This window comes from Antechinus flavipes, chromosome 5 (genome assembly GCF_016432865.1).
Source record: "Antechinus flavipes isolate AdamAnt ecotype Samford, QLD, Australia chromosome 5, AdamAnt_v2, whole genome shotgun sequence".
Classification (NCBI taxonomy): domain Eukaryota; kingdom Metazoa; phylum Chordata; class Mammalia; order Dasyuromorphia; family Dasyuridae; genus Antechinus; species Antechinus flavipes.
Genome location: NC_067402.1, coordinates 270,164,469 through 270,187,633, shown reverse-complemented (window position 1 = coordinate 270,187,633; position 23,165 = coordinate 270,164,469). Strand labels below are relative to the sequence as shown.

General features: G+C 34.2%; 1 protein-coding gene across 1 annotated transcript in view; it reads right to left on the bottom strand.

The window, feature by feature from the left end:
• Positions 1-23,165, bottom strand: part of CFAP54 (cilia and flagella associated protein 54) — a 340,765-nt gene that overhangs the window by 207,046 nt on the left and 110,554 nt on the right. The window contains exons 28-35 of the mRNA XM_052001234.1: positions 21,311-21,422; positions 19,222-19,311; positions 18,572-18,698; positions 17,743-17,848; positions 15,392-15,495; positions 10,335-10,565; positions 8,077-8,216; positions 5,011-5,171 (exon numbers count right to left, since the gene is read on the bottom strand). Coding sequence (XP_051857194.1) covers positions 5,011-5,171; positions 8,077-8,216; positions 10,335-10,565; positions 15,392-15,495; positions 17,743-17,848; positions 18,572-18,698; positions 19,222-19,311; positions 21,311-21,422 — 1,071 coding nt within the window. The remainder of the gene's footprint in view (positions 1-5,010; positions 5,172-8,076; positions 8,217-10,334; positions 10,566-15,391; positions 15,496-17,742; positions 17,849-18,571; positions 18,699-19,221; positions 19,312-21,310; positions 21,423-23,165) is intronic.

The following is a 23,165-nucleotide window of genomic DNA, read 5'->3' as shown; positions in this document are numbered from 1 at the left end:
CTCAGATCAAGCTAAAGCAAAAATTGATCTAATCAAAAGAGATAAGGAAGGGCACTATATCTTGCTAAAGGGTAGCATGGATAATGAAGCACTATCTATATTAAACATATATGCACCAAGTGGGGTAGCATCTAAATTCTTAAAAGAGAAATTAAGAGAGCTGCAAGAAGAAATAGACAGTAAAACTATAATAGTGGGAGATCTTAACCTTGCACCCTCAGAATTAGATAAATCAAACCACAAAATAAATAAGAAAGAAGTCAAAGAGTAAATAGAATACTAGAAAAGTTAGATATGATAGATCTCTGGAGAAAATGTAATGGAGACAGAAAGGAATACACTTTCTTTTCAGCAGTTCATGGAACCTATACAAAAATTGACCATATATTAGGACATAAAAACCTCAAACTCAAATGCAGTAAGGCAGAAATAGTAAATGCATCCTTTTCAGACCACGATGCAATGAAAATTACATTCAACAAAAAGCCAGGGGGAAGTAGACCAAAAAATAATTGGAAACTAAATAATCTCATACTAAAGAATGATTGGGTGAAACAGCAAATCATAGACATAATTAATAACTTCACTCAAGAAAATGATAATAATGAGACATCATACCAAAATGTATGGGATGCAGCCAAAGCGGTAATAAGGGGAAATTTCATATCTCTAGAGGCCTATTTGTATAAAATAGAGAAAGAGAAGGTCAATGAATTGGGCTTGCAACTAAAAATGCTAGAAAAGGAACAAATTAAAAACCCCAGTCAAACACTAAACTTGAAATTCTAAAAATAAAAGGTGAGATCAATAAAATTGAAAGTAAAAAAACTATTGAATTGATTAATAAAACTAAGAGTTGGTTCTATGAAAAAACCAACAAAATAGACAAACCCTTAGTAAATCTGATTAAAAAAAGGAAAGAGGAAAATCAAATTGTTAGTCTTAAAAATGAAAAGGGAGAACTCACCACTAACGAAGAGGAAATTAGAGCAATAATTAGGAGTTACTTTGCCCAACTTTATGCCAATAAATTCGACAACTTAAATGAAATAGAAAAATACCTCCAAAAATATAGCTTGCCCAAACTAACAGAGGAAGAAGTAAATATCCTAAACAGTCCCATCTCAGAAAAAGAAATAGAACAAACTATCAATCAGCTCCCTAAGAAAAAATCCCCAGGACCAGATGGATTTACATGTGAATTCTACCAAACATTTAAAGAACAATTAACTCCAATGTTATATAAACTATTTGAAAAAATAGGGATTGAAGGAGTCCTACCAAACTCCTTTTATGACACAGACATGGTACTGATACCTAAACCAGGTAGGCTGAAAACAGAGAAAGAAAATTATAGACCAATCTCCCTAATGAATATTGATGCTAAAATCTTAAATAAAATATTAGCAAAAAGATTACAGAAAATCGTCACCAGGATAAATACACTATGACCAAGTAGGATTTATACCAGGAATGCAGGGCTGGTTCAATATTAGGAAAACTATTAGCATAATTGACTATATCAATAACCAAACAAACAAAAACCATATGATCATCTCAATAGATGCAGAAAAAGCATTTGATAAAATCCAACATCCATTCCCAATAAAAACACTTGAGAGCATAGGAATAAATGGACTTTTCCTTAAAATAGTCAGGAGCATATATTTAAAACCATCAGTAAGCATCATATGCAATGGGGAAAAACTGGAACCTTTCCCAGTAAGATCTGGAGTGAAGCAAGGTTGCCCACTATCACCATTATTATTTAATATCGTATTAGAAACACTAGCCTCGGCAATAAGAGTCGAGAAAGATATTAAAGGAATTAGAGTAGGCAATGAGGAAACCAAACTATCACTCTTTGCAGATGATATGATGGTATACCTAGAGAACCCCAGAGATTCTACCAAAAAGCTATTGGAAATAATTCATAATTTTAGCAAAGTAGCTGGCTACAAAATAAATCCCCATAAATCCTCAGCATTTTTATACATCACCAACAAAACCCAACAGCAAGAGATACAAAGAGAAATTCCATTCAGAATAACTGTTGATACCATAAAATATTTGGGAATCTATCTACCAAAGGAAAGTCAGGAATTATATGAGCAAAATTATAAAAAAGTCTCCACACAAATAAAGTCAGACTTAAATAATTGGAAAAATATTAAGTGCTCTTGGATCGGCCGAGCGAACATAATAAAGATGACAATACGCCCTAAACTAATCTATTTATTTAGTGCTATACCAATCAGACTTCCAAGAAAATATTTTAATGATCTAGAAAAAATAACAACAAAATTCATATGGAACAATAAAAAGTCGAGAATCTCAAGGGAATTAATGAAAAAAAATCAAATGAAGGTGGCCTAGCTGTACCTGATCTAAAATTATATTATAAAGCAGCAGTCACCAAAACCATTTGGTATTGGCTAAGAAATAGATTAGTGGATCAGTGGAAAAGGCTAGGTTCACAAGACAGAATAGTCAACTATAGCAATCTAGTGTTTGACAAACCCAAAGCCCCTAACTTCTGGGAAAAGAATTCATTATTTGATAAAAACTGCTGGGATAATTGGAAATTAGTATGGCAGAAATTAGGCATGGACCCACACTTAACACCATATACCAAGATAAGATCAAAATGGGTCTATGACCTAGGCATAAAGAACGAGATTATAAATAAATTAGAGGAACATAGAATAGTTTATCTCTCAGACTTGTGGAGGAGAAAGAAATTTGTGACCAAAGATGAACTAGAGACCATTACTGATCACAAAATAGAAAATTTTGATTACATCAAATTAAAAAGCCTTTGTACAAATAAAACTAATGCAAACAAGATTAGAAGGGAAGCAACAAACTGGGAAAACATCTTCACAGTTAAAGGTTCTGATAAAGGCCTCATTTCCAAAATATATAGAGAACTGACTCAAATTTATAAGAAATCAAGCCATTCTCCAATTGATAAATGGTCAAAGGATATGAACAGACAATTTTCAGAGGATGAAATTGAAACTATTACCACTCATATGAAAGAGTGTTCCAAATCATTATTGATCAGAGAAATGCAAATTAAGACAACTCTGAGATACCACTACACCTGTCAGATTGGCTAAGATGACAGGAAAAAATAATGATGAATGTTGGAGGGGATGCGGGAAAACTGGGACACTAATGCATTGTTGGTGGAGTTCTGAACGAATCCAATCATTCTGGAGAGCAATCTGGAATTATGCCCAAAAAGTTATCAAATTGTGCATACCCTCTGACCCAGCAGTGTTTCTATTAGGCTTATATCCCAAAAAGATACTAAAGAAGGGAAAGGGGCTTGTATGTGCCAAAATGTTTGTGGCAGCCCTATTTGTAGCGGCTAGAAACTGGAAAATGAATGGATGTCCATCAATTGGAGAATGGTTGGGTAAATTGTGGTATATGAATGTTATGGAATATTATTGTTCTGTAAGAAATGACCAGCAGGATGAATACAGAGAGGACTGGCGAGACTTACATGAACTGATGCTAAGTGAAATGAGCAGAACTAGGAGATCATTATACACTTCAACAACGATATTGTATGAGGACATATTTTGATGGAAGTGGATTTCTTTGACAAAGAGACCTGAGTTTCAATTGATAAATGACGGACAAAAGCAGCTACACCCAAAGAAAGAACACTGGGAAACGAATGTGAACTATCTACATTTTTGTTTTTCTTCCGGGTTATTTATACCTTCTGAATCCAATTCTCCCTGTGCAACAAGAGAACTGTTCAGTTCTGCAAACATATATTGTATCTAGGATATACTGCAACATATCCAACATATATAGGACTGCTTGCCATCTAGGGGAGGGGGTAGAGGGAGGGAGGGGAAAAATCGGAACAGAAATGAGTGCAAGGGATAATGTTGTAAAAAAATTACCCTGGCATGGATTCTGTCAATATAAAGTAATTATTAAATAAAAATTTAAAATAGGAAAAAAAAAAAAGAAATTGTTCTGTCCTTCCAGTATATTCATTTATCAGGCAAAATTCTGACATATAGATGAAGTTCATGTTTGAAGGATGTCTAGAAACTCTGGGCTTTCTCCTTTCCCACTATCTCCACACTATAGAAGAGGCACCCAATGCTATTTTATCCATCTTGTTCTTTGCCAGGGCCTACAAATCCATTACCCATTGAGCAACCTGATAGTCATGAGCCTCTCTAACATTATCCCTTGGCTAAGGAGGTTTAATTTGTCACAAGGCATATAATAAAATCTTTCCTTGCCTAGTTAAAAATGATAGGAAAGAAGTTCCACTAGCAGAGCCTTGGAGGGTCTTCTCCAGGACATGATGGAGTCTAACAAAAGTAGGACTCCTATTAAGTCTCCCAAATATTTTGTAACTACAAACAAAATCCCAGATCTATGTGATTTTTAGAGAATGCTTTCCCCAGATATTTTGTGTAGGCATCAGAGAGTTTTAGATCTATTGATAATCTCTATGCCTCCTGGGAAAGTCAGTTCAACTTTGGTGAGAGAATCATAGATCTAGAGCTGAATCTCAGAGTCTAATCACCTTTGTCACAGGATTACTTATCTGGAACTTAAAGGTTTCCTAGATACTTCCAAGTTCAATCTTATCATTTTGCAGATAAGGAAATTGAACAACAGAGAAGTTAAGACATTTATTCAGGGTTAGAGAGCTATCAAGAATTTGAAGCAAGATTTGAATCCAAAGCTTCCTACTTCAAATCCAGGGTCCTATATGTTTGTTGATTGACTATCAGAATGCCATGGTTAAATGACTTTGCCCAGCCCCACATCACACAGCTCTGTATAGTTGAATTCAAGAAAATCGGCACCCTAGTCATATTTTGGGGAAGAGAATGAATGATTTCCAAAAACACAAAAACAACATGAACGAGTTGAGCAACACTTGTCCCATCTTTATTTCAATGCTCCTTTCAAAGAAAATACTTATTTAATTAGTAAATGAGATTATGAGGTTTGCTACATTACCACTGCTCTTTTGCAATGCATAAAGGTTCTGATAAAATTGTCCAAGACTCCAAAATTTCCTGTTCGATCTTTAGGATTAGTTTCTACTTCAGTTGAAACCACTACTTTGGGGCTTTCTCCTTCACTCATTTTGGAGCTGCTATAAGAAAATTCATCAACATCTATGGGTAAAACAAACAAAAAAAAACAGAAGGATAAGTATTAAATTGCTGATTATGTTCCCCAAAACATTCAGATTCAATACTACACAATAATGAAAGCAAAAAAAAAAAAAAATGACTACGATGGTATACATGGTGATGTTTTTTTTCTCAAAACTTTCCAACTCATCCAAATTCCAGTTCCATTTTTGTGAATGTGTTCATTTGGCAATTGTTTTATTGGGTACCCACTAGGAGCAAGTCTATGCTGTTCTGAGTGCAGGTTACAAAGATCCCCAAGGCAGGGTCCCTGGCCACAAAGACCTTATTATGATTTATCAAGGAAATAAATGAAATGATCCTTTAAAATAAATTTTTGTATTCTTCCCCTTAGATTAAAATCTAGGGGACACTGCTTGCCCTTAAGATATTATATGACAAGTCATATGAAAATCCAAAGAGGAGGAAATTTTCCTGCTTTATCTTTTCTAGACTCACTGTGTCAATCAGGCTTGGTTACAATTCAAGGGGATGATGAATGATTCAGGTGACAGGGATGGGTTTTGTGGATGATGGAGGTCCCCAGAAAGTCACAGGCCAAGGACAACACAGAGAACGATCAGGGACACCCACAGAATAATGTTTACTGCCTTCTAGCTAAAATTTGTAAAGTACCTCACCTGAGCTAGGGGCACTTTGGGGCACTCCAGACCTCAGCAGTCTAAAACTCAGTGAACATGTACTAAAAGGGTTTCGATTATATTGATTAACCAGGCTTTCAGAAGAAGTTGGGGAACAATTGAGTTTGTAGCATTATTCCTGAATGGTGGAGTTCATGCTGCCAGGATACAGCTAATGTATCACTTGTCTCTGCCTAATAAGTACAGGGGACACATGGGTAGAGGACACTTTACCAAGAGATACTTTGGAAGCTATAAGGTATAGGGGAAACTAGCTACTCAACCTGTCCTTGATTTCTAGCTTGCCTATCTAGATATTGTGGAGACTTTCCTTTGGGGGAGATCCAGATCCTCTCTGTTCTGGCCAGAGCTCTCATCTTGCTCTCAGCTAAAGATCTGATTCACACTTGTGCATTCTTAGGCGCGTTCTAATCAGTCTAATTTCCATTTTCTACTTTGCTTGGATAAAGGGGCTTATTCTACTATTCACTGTTTGTCTTTTGTGGGGTCCTATTCCTTGCATAGAAGTGGGCCAGGCGACTAATAAGCAGCCTGGGTGGGTATCTTGAATCCGAGACATCCATCCAACCCCATAATAGCCACATCCATGTGGATATATCTATAACCTTCTGTGGGTATATACTCCAAGGCCACCATACCAATACTTTCATAAAGCAATGACTGGGCAGGGATTAAATAAGCAATACAAATAAAAAATGCTATACCACTTTTGGAGGAAAGTGCTTAGACAATCAGGGAAAGCGGTCCAATGATGACTTGAGGTGGGCATTGAAAAGTGGATATAATTTGTCTAAGTTGAATAGATGGTAAAGTGCATTCTCCAGGCAGGAAAAAGCAGCATGAACAGAGACACAGGGTCTGGAAGGCATATGCCATATTCTAGGGACAGGGAGTAGAGTCTGGCAGAGTCCCAGCTTCACTTCATACCCCAAGGAAGGGTACTCCACTCTTCCATCAAAGCATTGTTTCTAAGCACAGAGAAGATTTCCCCTGGGTATTAGCCTGGTCTCTGAGCTGGGTATTAGATAACCATCCTCATTTACAACAGCTAGCTGGTCTCAGTTTTCATAAAAGATCTGAGAGAGAAATTTTAAGGCAATCAGACCTCTAAGTGTTATGGTTCATATGCAAAAATCAGACATTTGTAATTGGGCTTGGCATCTGTGAAAACACAATAAAACGAATGAGAGCAGATACCCCAATGCTTAATTGAAAAAAATCCAATTAAAAAAGTAGAAATACATATTGTGACATGATTACAGCAAAAAAAAAAAAAAGCACAGGGCATAAATAAAAGTTAAAAAATAAATTGTTTCTTTTAGAACTTTCACTCTCAAAAAAAAAACCCCATATAGAAACAATTACACTAATAGGTTCATATTATTCATATTCATATTCATATACCATATACTATATACAACATATATGTGTATCATATACAATATTTACTATATAACATGCTATTTCTAAGACAGAAGGATTGAGCAGTTATTTCTGAGCTGTTTTTGCATTCATGGGACCCCAGTCTCTAACACAAGCACATCGAAAAGGAAAAGGGATGACTGGGAAGAAACTAGAAGATGAGTAAGCTTTCAGAGTCGGGGTATTCCAAATCATCTTAGTCTGTTGAGTGTTTTCTGAGCCAAAATCCCAAGCTGCTTTGCCTTCAGGGTTTGAATACCAGCAGAAGTATAGCACACAGCAGGGAGATATTTTCCCAGAGGGTGGGCTTCCTGGCAGTGCACAGACAAGCAAAACAGCCCGCTTTCCAACAGCAGGCTGGGATAAGGTTCCCCACTCCAGTGGGCTAGCTCTCTCCCTTAGCAGAACCCCAAGGGGATTCTTACCTGACCCAGATTGAATGGTTATGTCCCTGTGGCTCAGATACATAATCTGCCAAAAGGCATATCCACTCTGAGGGTCCCAAGAGGGGCCTTCCTGGGACCCATCCCCTGCTCTTCCTTAATTCCAACTGCCTTTCTTCTCTGTTTTACTCATGAGGCTCTCCCTAATTCATATTGCCCTTGGAAAAGGGAACAGATAGCTTGCCTGTTCTGCAGGACCAAGCCCTGCAATATAGAAGCCTCCCAAGATGATGTACCTAATGCTACACTCAGCTATTAACTAACCATTATCATATTAACATCCACCATTAAGTGATAAATGAGGCTAAATTAAATACCCAAACTTGAGGCAACCCTACAGAATATTTACATTTTATCTACCTGACATGTTGGTCTTTCTTATTTTGCTTGAAAGCAGGAATTCAAGCATTGCTTTGTAATTTTCCGTATTAACATTTTCCTCCGCCAACAGCGCTCCAGAATTGTAGAGTAAGAATGTATCAGGGTCTAAAGTTCGAAAGCTGGAGAGATGAAAGGACCATTAAAAATCAGCAGAAGCCAAATGCAATGAAATCTTAAAGGTAAATCTACTTTTATTTTTAAAATGTCCACGAGTTGCAGTGAGATTTCTTCAATAAAATAAGAGCTCTCAAGGGAATGTTTCATGCAAAAATGGGCAAAAATAAAAGATAAAAAGAATGGAGACTCAATGGAAATAGTCGAGGTTGAGAAGAGGTGGCAAATACATGCAGAAGAACTATTCAAGAAAGATCTGAACATCACAGACCACATGGTATGGTTACTGATCTAGAGCCAGACATCTAGAAGAGTGAAGTTAAATAAACCTTAAGAGGTCTTGCTAATAATAGTGATACTGGTAGAGGAAAGCTTCAGTAACTAACGCTCTGCCCTGATTGAGTTTTGGAAGCCTTCTCTAGACAGATGGGCCCATGTGCTCTCAGAAACGCTTCTGCCTCATCCCCAAATGGGTACAAATCAGGCTTCCACCTGTAGTGAAAGGGATGGAATTCCAGCTGAGTTATTAAAAGTCCTAAAAGATGATGCTATTAAAGTACTGCACAGAATATGCCAGAAAATGTAGAAAATTTAACAGTGGCCAATGAATTGGAAAAGATCCGTTTTCATTCCAAACCTAAAGGGCAATGGCAAACAATGTTCAAAATCCTGAACAATTACCCTCATTTTACATGCCAGAAAGATGATGTTTAAGATTCTGTCAGTTAAGTTTCAGAATAATAATGTGAACCAAATGTTACCAAAAGTGCAGGCCAGTTTTTAAACAGGAAGAGGAACTAGAGACCAAATTGCCAACATTCAGTGTCTTATGGAGAAGGTAAACAAATTCCAGAAAAGCATCTACCAAAGCCTTTAATTGTGGGGATCACAACAAAATGTGGCAAGACCTCATAGAAATGGGAGTAGAAAGATCATTTTACTTGTCTCCTGATGAATCTGGATGCAGGCCAAGAAGCAAAACTGGAACTGAATATGAAACAACTGATTGGTTTTAGATGGAAAAGGAGTACAATAACGTTGCATATTGTCACCTTGTTTTTTTTAATTTATGTACAGAAAATATCATGAAAAATGCCAAGCTGGACAAATCAAAAGCCAGAATTAAGATGTCTAGGAGAAAGATCTACAATCTCCAATATATAGGTGATACCATTCTGTTGGCAGAATATGAAGAAGAATTTTTAAAGCTCTTGATAAGAATAAAAGAAAGGAATGTAAAAGCCAGCTTGAAGTTTAACATCAAAAAAAAAAAAAAAAAAAAAAAAAAAAAAACTAAGATCTTAGCAACCAGTCCCTTCACTTCCTGGCAAAGAAAGGGAGAATAACTGGAAGCAGTGTCAGATTTTATATTTGGGGGCAGACAGCAACTGCAGCCATGAAATTAAAAGATGCTTGCTCCTTGCAAGGAAAGGTATGGTGAATCTGAACAGCACAGTAAAAAGCAGAGGCATCACTTGGCTGACAAAGCTATAGTCCCTATACTCAAAGCTTTAATTTTTCCATATGCCTGTAAGAGTTGAACCATAAGGAAAGCTGAACACCCTCAGAATTGGTGCTTTTCAAGAAGACATTGAAAAACCCCTGGACAACAAGGAGATCAAATCAGTCAGTGCTTAAAGAAATCGTTATTCACCAGAAAGTCAAATACTGAAGCTGAAGCTTAAATATTTGGTCCACATAATGAGAAGACAGAACTCATTGGAAAAGACGCCAGATATTGGGGAATATTAAAGGCAAAAGGAAAAGGGGATGGCAGAAGATGAGATGGATAGGCAGTGTCTTGAAAGCAATGGATATAAACTTAGACTTTGAGAGAGAGTAGAAGACAGAAGGACCTGAAGTGCTATATTTCATGGGGTCACAAAGAATCAGACATAAGTGAACAATAAAATTTCACATTAGAAGCAGGTTCTGAGGACAGGAAATCTTAGATCTAACATGTCTTTCAAGAGGGTTCAAATAGAAAGAATAGGACCCAAAAGTCAAAGCCAGTTTGGAAATGATTTTGTTGTTATGCTGGTTGTTGCTATTTTACACCAAACATATACACAAATCCTGCTGATTTGAGTAACAAGTCATTTTACATGGAAAATACTGCATACCTCATCATATTTTGTGAATTGTAAACTTTAATCTTCTTACGCTCTATGAGTTTGATTTTGAATAAGCTGAAATGAGCATGTGCCAAATGTATGTTCATCTGAGCTCTCCAGGGTAACTCCTCAATAAATAATTGATGCAATCTTTTTCTTTTTATATAGGAAACCGTTTTGGGGGACAAGAACTCCGACAGGATTTTTAAAGCCAATTTTTTAACATCAACTCTCTTAAATCTGGAAGAAAAAAGGAAGGAATTTTTTAAATTATATAAATATCAGATGAGAGAAAAATAACAATGTTTTGTACTAAATATATCTAGAAAATCCTATAATGACTTGATAGTAATTAAATCATTTGACCTTTTTCTTAAGGCCCTTGTGATCAAAACATTAGATATTATAAATACTAAAAAAAAAAAAATTACTATAAAGCAACAGCAATAGCTCTAATACCAGATTCCACACAGATAGAAATGCAAGCTATCCAGAGACATATCCTCAAAAGACTAAATGACAAAAAAATTTTCAAGCATTAATACTAGTCAAATTTTGACAAAGTCAAATTAAAAAATGGATGACCCTGAAAAAAGTTTTTTTTTAAATAGCGGAAAGTCAGCTAAAATTAAAAGATGCTTTTTAAAAAATCAGTAGGAAACAATGAAGAAAATTACTGCTTTGGAGAATTTAATAGAAAACCTGAAATAATCAATTAAATCAACTCACAAAACTTATTACAGCAAAAACAGAACTATGGCCAACCATGGATCATCTGGAGGAAATATCTGCAGAAAAATCACTAATTCAGTCAATTGGAAAATATACAGAATTAAGTGATGAGTCCAACAGACAAATCACAATGTGACAATTTCATAAATGCTGACATATCAGAAATTTTAGGAAAATACAATAATCTTAATACACTATTCTGAAAAATCAATGGAAACTTCCCAGAACTAACAAAAACAAGTTTCAAATGTGCAAATGGAAAGAATTCAGAAGTTCTCAGTGAAAAAGAATTCAGTGTTCAATATTCTTAGACACGATATATTCAACCTCTAAAATTAAAATAAGGTGAAGGGGAATTCAATCTATCAGTGGAAAAAGGATACCTGTTAAAAGCAAATCAGGGATTATAGAGAACTCCTCTTTAAGGGCAAGGGATAATAATAGAAGCTAAAACATAATTTATAAAGATAAAGAAGCAAGGCCACAAAGTCAGAACTATCTACCCTGAAAAACCTCTGGGTGTTGTTTCAAGGAAAGAGATAGACAGATATCCAAAAAGAAATTCAACTTTTATGAATTTGGGGAAAGATAAAAACATTTCAAGTCTTCCACAAGACCCAACAAGACTAGAGCCTCTCATTCAAAAACATAAGTATTCAAAACAATTCAGCCTTCTCAAATAAACCAGTTGCAGAAAGTGTAAGAATTCTTGGGATATGTTAGAAAGGGGGAGGGGGAAGACTCCTTAAGGAATGTGGAAGGTGGAAAAGGGAATGAGATCAAGGCAAGTTCCAAACAAAAATCTTATCTAATAATATGAAGTTCATATTAAAGATGTCCACATAGTTTAATGAGAGAAAGGGACTTTTTTTAACCAAGTGGCTTTGTTAAATTTGCATTAACAACAAAAATAAATATAATAGAATGTGTATTATCTTAAAAGGCAAAGCTGGCAGTTGTAAAAGCTAAGTGAAAATGAACTAAACTTTTCAATTAAAAAAAGAAAAAAAGCTATAAAAACCATTATCATGGAGAAAAGGAACATTTTAAAGTCAAGTGAAATGAATACATTACTGGAAGCAAATGGGTTTGATTATATTCAAATAAAAGAATTGTCCACAACAATAAAAACAAAATGCAGTCCAAAATAAACAAAAATAAATAGATATGGGGAAAATATTTCTAGTATATATCTCTAAATCTACACTATATAGATATATTACATATACATGAGATCAATATCTAAAATCCAGAATTTTTTAAAGATTGATAGATAAATTATAAGATATACAGCTTCTCAATGGAGCAATGGTCAAAAGATATGAATAAATAATTTCCCAAGAAAAATAATTACATTTAAGAATAATCAAATTCCCTTCTACCATAGAAATGCAAATGCAGACAACCAAAAGATATTATTCTATGACCATGAGAAGAGTAAATATAAGGAAAAATAAGAAAATCTTAGTGGGGGTGATAGGGCTACTCTGATACATTTTTGGTGAGAATGTAGACAATCAACCAATAATTATTTATTGAGCATCTACTATATGCCAGACACTTTGGGAAGTAAACTTTTAATATAAAATGAATCTCAAAAATGAGCATCCTTTTTGACTAAGTAACTCCTTGAATAAGCCTTTACCCTTCAAATATAAAGAAAACCTTAGTCCACATCTAGCTCAGGCCCACTCACTCAACTTGTAATTTCTCTGAGGGATATCATTTAAATGGGGCCATACTACCTTGAGCATTGACAATTTATTAAATCTAAGTCAGCCTCAACAACTCAAGTAAGCTCAAGCACTGCCAATATATGATCCCCTCCCTTTCCATCTTGGCTCTGGAAACAGTAGTCAAATCCATAAAGTGTGAGTTAAACAATTATCCTTTGAATCCACTCATCTTTCTCTGATATATCCCAATCCAAAATCTCTTTCCCTGGCTACTATACCCTTATTTGTATTGTTTTCTGTTAAAATGTAAGCCTCTTTTGCACAAAATGTTGGGTTTTTTTTTTTTTTTAAATTTGGATCCTCAGTGCTCAGCACTGTGCCTGGCACTTAGTAATTAATACCAATTCTAAACTACAAAAACACTCTCTCCTTCTACTTATTTATAATAGGAGAAAATGATTAAAAATACTTGTCTAGTAATTGCAAAATGTTGCATAAATTATAACTCGTTGATATAATAGAGTAATATAATAGAATAAAAATGAAAGGCACAAGTATAAAAAACAGTAAAAATTTCTATTAAATAATTATAAAGTGAGATTAGAAGAAGCAGACCAGCATAATTTGTCTCAGAAAACAAACAAAGCTCAAAACAGCATAACCTCAGCTAGATTTGGGAAGGACCAAAAAGAAAATTAATTTCTTGTATGTTTGGTTTCTGGCACTTTGTTTGGCTCTAGTCTTTTAAAATGCTGCCTCTACTGATTTTATATTTTTTTGGTTATTTGTTTCTATTAATTAAAAAAAGTTCTCACTACCAAATTTCTTAGTTCTATCAAATGGTTCAACATCAGAAATTGATAGAATTTTATGAATGAAATTACATTCAATAATGTAATTCTTGAATTACACCTTAAAGATAGGATGATTCCATCTACCTTGTAACTGAAACCATCCATGTGTTTTCTCCCCTATTATAATACGATCTCCAAGATATCATGAACTGTCTTACTCCTCAGCACTTAGAACAGAACTTAGCACTGAATAAGCACTGAATAAATGCTTTTTTCATTCACTCGCTAAATCCTTATCTTGGTAGCAATAGCATTGCTCTGGGCAATCATCCTATAAGGAGTGCAACACCAAAGCTTAAATATCAACACTGTTAACTGTTATTCTTTGCTAAAAGATATTATCTGCTCAAAGCTTAAAGAGGAAAGAATCTCACCAATGACATAAAGAGAAATCAGCTCTCATCAGTACAAATAAGTAGCTTATTCATTTATGAAATATTTGGAGATTCATACTCAGATTTCGGTGAATCACAAGTTATTGCTATGTTAACTCAATTATATTATTTTTTTACAAAGAATATAGAATTGAGCAAATTATGATGGACGTGCCTCTTTTCAACAGCAAGGTGATTCAGACCAGTTCCAAAGGTCTTGTGATGGAGAGAGCCATCTGCACCCAGAGAGAGGATTGTGAGAACTACAAGTGAGTTACAACATAACATTTGCATCATTTTGTCGTTTGCTTGCTTTTTTCCCTTTCTCTTTTTTTTTTCTTTTTGTTCTGATTTTTCTTGTGCAGATGATAAATAGGGAAATATGTATAGAAGAATTTTCCATGTTTAACAAATAATGGATCATTTGCTGTCTAGGGGAGGAGGTAGGAGGAAAAGGAGAAAAACTTAGAATACAGAATTTTGCAAGGGTGAATATTAAAAACTTATATTTGCATGTATTTTGAAAAATAAAAGCTATTGTTTTAAAATTTTTTAATTAAAAAAAAGATACACAGGGTGTTTCAGCTTTGATAGCTTAAAACTGTACTAAGATTTTTGGGACTTAACTTTTGATTATAATAATATAATGATATAGCATTTGGGACTCTACCAGTGCCAAAAACCACTAAAACTAAATTTCCTGAATATTTGGCTAGGGTTACACAATTAGCATGTAAGTCAGGTGGCCAGCCTGAGTTTTTCCTAACCCTCCCAAATCAAGACCCAATCTCCTACTCTAAGAGCTAAAATCCTTAATAACACAGGAGAAGAATTCCATCCATCTCTAAAATTCTAAGTATATAAGAAAGACAAACATCATCATGTTTGTTACCTTTTAAGTGCCTTATAAAATATCTTATCTATATTTTATATGTCTATATAATATCTATATAAAATATCTTACTGACAAATATAAAATATCTACATAAATCTATGTAATATCTACATAAAATATCTTGATGACAAATATAAAATATATTATCTATATAAATTTATGTAATATCTATGTAAAATATCTTGATGATAAATATAAAATATCTATGTTTATATGTCTATGCAATATCTATATAAAATCTTAATAACAAATATAAAATATATATGTAATATCTATATAAAATATCTTAATGACAAAAATAAATTATCTATATCTATATAAATTTATATAAAATATCTCAATGACAAAAACATGTATAACAATTCCAGTTGAAAAATGAAGACCAAGACTTTAACATATAGCAAGTATAACCCCTTTGAAAGTGTGCAAACAAGAAAAAACAATATCCAGTAAAACTTTTTCATATAAGTAAAATGATTCAGGGTTTATGAGATTCAGAAAATAGAAAATACATATTTACAAGAAATGAACCTACTTTTCCGTTTCTGACATTCCTAACAATGAGTGGTGCTTGGTAAAATAATCTCGTAGAACATCTTTTTTATTAGTTTTTGGCTTCACAAGGTGTAAATCTGTGGACTTAAGAGAGGATAAAAACATCCAATTATGTTACAAATTAAACAAATTTTCAATAGCGCAATTTGGGTATATTTTTAAAGCTAATTTATCACAGACACCTATAGTCCATTGTTTTCATTGTAGAACAATTGGAGGTTGGCACAAAAAGTATTTGAGTTACATGTTGGATAAAAAAATAAACAAACAAATAAATAGATGAATGAATGGATAGATAACTAAGTGAATGAATAAAGTCTGAAGTGCTGTAGTAGGGAGGTGGGATTAAATTTGCATTGCTTGATACCAGAAGCAATGATGGACTGAGAAATAATAGAAGGAAGTTATATAAAGGAAGATTTTGACCCAATACAAGGACAAATTTCCTAATTATTTTGCTGTTCTGATGACTGAGTCATTTTTCAGTTGTATCCAATTCTGTGACCTCGTTTGTGGTTTTCTTGGCAAAGATATTGAAATGTTTTACCATTTCCTTCTCCAGCTCACTTGAAAGGCCAACAGTGGTAATGACTTGCCCAGAACCTCACAACTACTAAGTGTCTGAGGCTGGATCTGAACTCAGATGCTCCCGATCCCAGAGCTGATGTTTTAGCCACTGCATCACCTAGCTGCCATAATTATTAGGGCCGTCCAAAAGCGGGCTGGACTTGGCAGGACGATGAAAATAGAAGTAACCAGTGCAATATCTTCTACACACAAGAGGATCTCTAGGACCTCATCACCCAGGAAGAATCTCTCCTTAACTCAGACTCTGTCGTATGTTTCCCTGGTATTCATAATCAGCAGGACAACACACAAGTTTAGAGATCTCTTTGGGTAGGAAGAATCTCTTCCCCAGAAGATGACACATGGATGGGAACAAAAAAGAAAAATAATAAAGAACATTATAAAAATGTTCTTGTAACCAAACTCAGATGAAACCCAGAAGGAACCAGACAAGAGGAGTTAACACAATAAATCAGTCACAAAATCTGAAAATTGGGAGAGGAGCAATGCTCATTCTAGAAGGGGCAGAAAGAGATGTAGTCAGCTTTCTGAGTCTGAATTCTCTGTAACAATGGATTGAGGATGAGTATCAGGGGAAAGCACTTGGTCTTTGCTAATGTATATGTTCAGATTGTAGCACCCCGTGGGGCAGGAGTCATTTCTATATTATTACTAAATCAAAATGAGTTCCAGAATAAGAGAAAAAGATAAGGAGACAGAGAGATAAAGAAAGAAAGAGAGCAATAATGGAGAGAGAAAGGAAGAAAGAAAGAAAAGAAAAAGAGAGAAAGAGAGGGGGAAAAGGAAAAGGGAAGAGAGAAAATAGGAAAAGAAAGAGGAAGGAAGGAAGGAATGTAGGAAGGAAGGAAGAAAGGAAAGAAGGAAGGTAGGAAAGAAGGAAGAAGGGAAAGAGGGAAGGGAGAAGGAAAGGAGGGAGGGAAGGAAAGGAGGGAGGGAAGGAGAGAGGGAAGGAAGGAGAGAGAGAAAGAAGCAGGGAGGGAGGGAGGGAAGGAGAGAGAAAGGAAGGGAGGAAGGAAGGAAGGGAAAAGGGAGGAAAGAAGGAAGAGAGAGAGGAAGACAGAGGGAGGGGAAAAGGGAGGAAGGGAAGAAGAAAATCAAGAAGGGAGAGGTGAGGGAGGGCAGGCAAAAGAAAGGAAGGAAAAAGAGAAAAGTAGGGAAGGAGAAAGAGGGAAGAGGAAATGGGAAAGGGAGAAGAGAGGGAGAGAGGGAGGGAGAAAGACAAAGAGAAAGGGAGGAAGGAACAAGGGAAGGAAGAACAAAGGAAGTAAGGAAAGAAGGAAGGAAAGAAAGAAGAAAGGAGAAATAAGCTTATTTACCAAATCAACAAAAAACCCACTGATATTATTGTACATAATGATAATGTTATACGTACACTAGTTATTAGAAGTATCATTTCAAGAAATTTCATACCTACTATATGAATTTAAATAGATTCACCACCTCTCCTCTTTTAACCTTGTAAGCCATATTTTATTTTATTTTCAAAAGCAAGATTAATGATAGGGAAATCTTTGGGTTTCCTCCATTGCATCTACATATTGCTCTTAGGGCTAATTAAAGGAGAGAATTGTTTGCTTTGCTTCTTTAAAAATGAGAAACCAAGGGGACAAGGGGGGGAGGGGGGGCGACGGGGAATTGGAACAAAAGATCTGGCAATTGTCAATGCTGTAAAATTACCCATGCATATAACTTGTAAATAAAAAGCTATAATAAAAAAAAATGAGAAACCAGAGTGAGATTTACTTTTTGAATTTCCATGGCAGCTGCCTTGTACTTTTTATGGTCTTCATGAGTTGTAGTACTTTCTGCAGTTGCAGCTTTCTTTATTCCAAGAAAGCTTTCGTTTCTCCTAATACAGAAATGACATGTTAGTCAAAGTCTAAGGAGTTAAATTAGGAAATCTTTATGTCTTGTCAATGAATTCTTATCAAGGCAAAATGATTGTTCCCAAACTACTTCAGATTTCTCAGAATATCCAAGGAATTTGATTGGAACCAGGTGATCAGTCTAGAAAAGTGTGCCTCCCCAAAAATCATTTAATTTATCCAAGGAGTTTTACTAGAAAAGCCCATTTAGCTGTTGTACCTCTGATCATACAAATTCCGTGGTCTAGAGAAAAGGAGATTTTCACTACTCAGGAAAAAAGAATGAAAGAGATGTTTATTGAAAAATATGTATTGTTAAAAAAAAGAAAATTATATATTGTTAGATTATGCATTATCATTGAATTCTTTGTATTATTGCTTTAGATTATTTATACACATAATATATTAGATAATGCAGTGTTATATATATGGTATTTATATATTATCAAATAAGTAATATATGTTAATTATATTATGTATAAACACAGTAATATGTACCATGTATATTAGGTTTCTAATAAATGATTACTAACAATAGGAAAAAAGAAAAGAAAAATCTCTGAATTATTAGTGACCTCAATATTCTGTCTGGGGAAAGGATTTCCTTGTTTTGGTAATCAAACATTAGTTCTCAAGCTCTACAATTACTCCCTTCTAGAAAAATCCAACAAAAGGATTATATTTATGAATATTGACATTACAAGTACCTTTTTAGATAGTTTTGAACAGTATATGCCATCTCCACCACATAGTGAAATTTCTCTTCATGAAGACATTTTGTCATGACTTGAACAAAGAATTCCAGAAAACGAGGTTTATTCTTGAATTTCATTACTGTGTAAGCAACAGAAATCAATAGATCATTATAAAACCATTTTATTGATCATGAGCTATTTTATGGATTTATCTTTTAAATTTCTCATTTTACAGAAAATCTACAAGAGTAAATAACTTAGATAACATTCTCTTTCTGAGGTCAAACAAACTCAGTCACTTTCTGTCATTCATTTTCTAAAAACATCAATGAGATCACTCCATGAAAAAAGACTTAAAGATTTGATTTACAATATAATTGGCTGAAAGAGGTAAGAAATAGATGCCTATCATTTGAATCAGACTGGTACTTTTTACTTAATTTATCAATTAGTTATTCATGGTGCTAAATATATTTCAAAGACTATTGGAAGAATATTGTAGAAATGTTATTTTTGGTGTCCAATTGCTCATTAGCAAAAATCATTATCAAAATGGGACCCCATGGAGGTCCCCCAGGCCACCGTGCCTTCCATATAATGAAACCAAGAGCAAACCCTGGAACTCCCACAAAGTAAATGATAAGGAACCAAAAATCATTTACCTTCTCTCATGGCACTTCTGAGTGTCCAAGTTAAAATTATAGGGTAGAGAAAAAGGGGATCTTCTGCTCCTGTGAGTTCAACAAACGGATCTAAATTAAACAAACAAACGTGAAATTGAATATTCTAAATAATACAAAAACAAAGATGGATAAATCATTTCTTGCGGTCAGAGAGAAGAAAAGCTCAAGTATCTTCATTCTACATCATGTGTATTTAAATTAAATTTTATATTGTGAGAATTTTGGAGACAAAGAGAACCCAAATGAGTTTTCAATTATTAAAGTCTGCTATTTTCAGAACATCAGAGAGCCTAAAATTACATTAAATTAAATGTTATAGAAGGGGAATGTAGTACTCTGCTCAATATAAACACAAAACATAGCATCCCCAATATAATAATATACGATGTATTATATACATGGTAATATAATATATAATTAAATGTTATAAATACATTACATTTGATAGATAATATTTATATTATATTTATATTCTTGTATAATATATTTATATAAGAAATATTAAGTATATTCTAAAATATGTATTAGAAAGATAATGTAATAAAAAATTTCATAATAAATTATATGTGATATATAAATATGATAATCTTGCTTTATATAAATTTTAACATAAGGGAGAGAAAGTATGACCAAAAAGATAGTCAGAAAAACCTAGGGCCAAGTCTTAGCTCTAATGTTTCCTTTGTAGATGGCTATAGGCAAATTACCTATCCTTTCTAATCTTCAGTTTTCCCACCTAAAAGATGAGGATAACAATATTTGTGGCATCTAACTTACATGGATGTCAGAATGTTCAAATGAGATATAAATATATAAATATGTGCAAATCTTCTATACATATTTCCACAATTATCTTGCTGCTCAAGAAAAAACAGATCAAAAAGGAAAAAACTGAGAAAAAAAATACAAACAACAAAACAAGTGAAAATCTTGTGTTATGATCCACACTCAAGTCCCACAGTCCTCTCTCTGGGTATAGATGGCTCTCTCCAACACAAGACAATTGGGACTGGCCTGAGTCAACTCACTGTTGAAAAAAGTCATGTCCATCAGAATTGATAAAAGCTTTTATTAAAAATAAAAAAAATTATTTAAAAAAGATCCATTCTCCTCCTGTAGATTATACTTAGCTCTGTATGGTTAGTAATTACTGGTCATTAGTCTTCATCTTTTGCATTATGAAATGTAGTTTCTAAGTCTTATGTGGACCTAGCTATGATTCTTTAGTACTTGAAATCTTTCTGAATGGTTGCAATATTATTTCCTGTTAAGTGGAAATGCTGAGCTTTTCCTATGATATTTCTGGAACTTTTCAGTTACAGGTTTCTTTTGGGCAAAAATTACTAGATTTTTTTTCTATTTTCCCTTTGTCCTCTAATTCTAATGAATTGAACAATTTTCGTTTGGTGTTTTGTGAAGTGTAATGTCCAAGATTTTTAAATAATTATAATTTTCAGGAGAAAAAAAAGAAATCCCCAAATGGGGCCACAAAGACTCAGCCATGACTGAAAAATATCTAAATAACAAAAATTACTTTACAACAACTTTTTTTTTATCTTTTAGCCAGTTAGATGGCAAAGGAATAGAATATCAGGCCTAAAATCAGAAAGACTCATCTTCCCAAGTTCAAATCTGATCTCAGACACTTATTAAGCTGTGTGATGCTGGGGAAGTCATGTAACTCCATCTGACTCAGTTTCCTCATATGTAAAATGAGCTGGAGTAGGAAATGGCAAAACACTCCAGTATCTTTGCCGCCCCCCCCCCCAAAAAAAAAAAAACTCAAATAGGTTCATGGAGAATCAGATATGAGTGAAATAAATGACTGATCAACAAAAAAGGTTTAGGACTGGGCCTAGGATCCTAGTCAATTATCAAATGAGAACAGTCCAATAACCTAATTCAATTCATTCTTCTACAGTTTCTGTTGAAATAAACCACTGATGTATAGTCCTATTGTTCACTGCCCTTCTCATCTGCTCCTCATTGCTGTATTTGAGAGGAGAGGATGCCTGGATACAAAAACAAAGTGATTTAGAGATGCAGAGAATGCAAGAAAGCACCTTACATTGTTTTGTCAATTTGAGTAGCTGTGCTTCCATGAGATTGAGTTGCTCACTGATTTTGTCCAACATGACGATGTGTGCTTTGGATTTCTTCACTTTCTTGACAGAGATGCCCTAGGCACAAACCATCAAAGAGACTTAGAAACATCAATCACGCTCTACTGCCAAACATTATCCCCCAAATGCATAACACCCCTTTAAAATATAGTTTTTGTGTTTGACAAATGAAAATCAGACTTAGAAGGCCATGATGTACATAGCTTATTAACCCAGTGGTTCTTCAACTTTTAGCAAAAGAGGAACCCTTCACCTTAAACAAAACTATGGGGATGAACTTGCAATAAAATACTTTTTAAATAATTGGTAATGGTAATACTAAATTATAAAGCTGATTATTTAAAAGCTTACATTTTTAAGTCATTTTTTCCTAAATTTCACATTAGAGATAAAATTTTGAATTTGATTTCATGCCATTAATAAGTGATTTCTATTTTAGGACATAAGTGTGAGAACTCATGTTGATAATTTTTTCTTGTTATAATGTAACTAAAACATACAATCCCAAAGAATACTGATTTATGAAAATAGAGAAATAAAGAGTTTTTGTTTAATTTTCTATCTACATAAACAACATCTTGCAAATCAAAAAGCTAAGAAATCACCTTAAGTATTTCTGTATTTTCAAAATATTTGATTTTATTGAATTATCCATAATGGATATTGATACAGAAAAATAAAATTTTAAAAACTCAAAATGCAGATATTGATTACTTTACACATCCTTTGCCAAAAAGGACAAACTAATGGACTAGTCTGCCCCCAAATTTGTTTTTGATATTTGCTAAGGATATAGATAGATAGATAGATAGAGGTATAAAAATATATGTAGATATATACCTACATACACATATATCTCCTTTTCATTCGCACCACCCCCAAGCAAGCTACAGTTGATATATTTATGTAGATATAGCTATACATATACATATACACACTCACACGTGCCACATACATGCACATCTTTCCTATCCTAACTGACTCTCATTAAATTCTGCCCCATAACTTGGCTTATTGTTACTTACTCTCCCCTCCACCCAGAGATCCCTCCCTTATCTTCTTCCCTCACCCTTTGCTTCACCATCCACCCATCCCGCCCCACTTATTTCTTTATAGATTTTGGAAGGTGATATACCTTCATGGTATATATGTAGTATTGTCTATTGAACCCATTTCCCAATGAGATATTCCGATATTTGATTGTTGACTAAGAAGACAACTCTCAATCATGTTATCAACAGACAATAAATGTAATGAGATTGGTGCTTTTTTTCATCATTGCAGCTTTTTTCTTAACTGAAAACCTCCACTTAAGGAAATAACTTACAAGAATCAGGAGCTGTTTAATATGAAAGAACTAGTGTCAAAATTGAGTTTCAGAAATCTAGAGTGAAAATGGTTATACCCAAGATAATTTACAGCAGGTCTGCTGCAGCTATTCTCACTGATTATCTTGGGTCTATAGCACTCAACAACTGAAAGAAATAAACTTTGAGGTAATCTCATTCAATCTCTTATACAATAAAGGAAAGCATTCCTCAACATTCCTGATACAGGGGAGAACTAGATCCTGGATCAAGAGCTAGATAGAAAGGACCTTGGAGACCACCTGGTTTATTTTACAGGGGGGAAACTGAGGCCCAAGGAGATGAGAGAATTCGAGAATTAGAACTAGTACTGAAGTAGATCTCCTTGGCATGAAACAATATAAATTGTTCTGGGTTTGAAGACAAAGGACAACCCCAGATTGAAGCCTGGCTCTGCTACTTATAACCAGTGGGATTTTAGGCAAGTTACTTC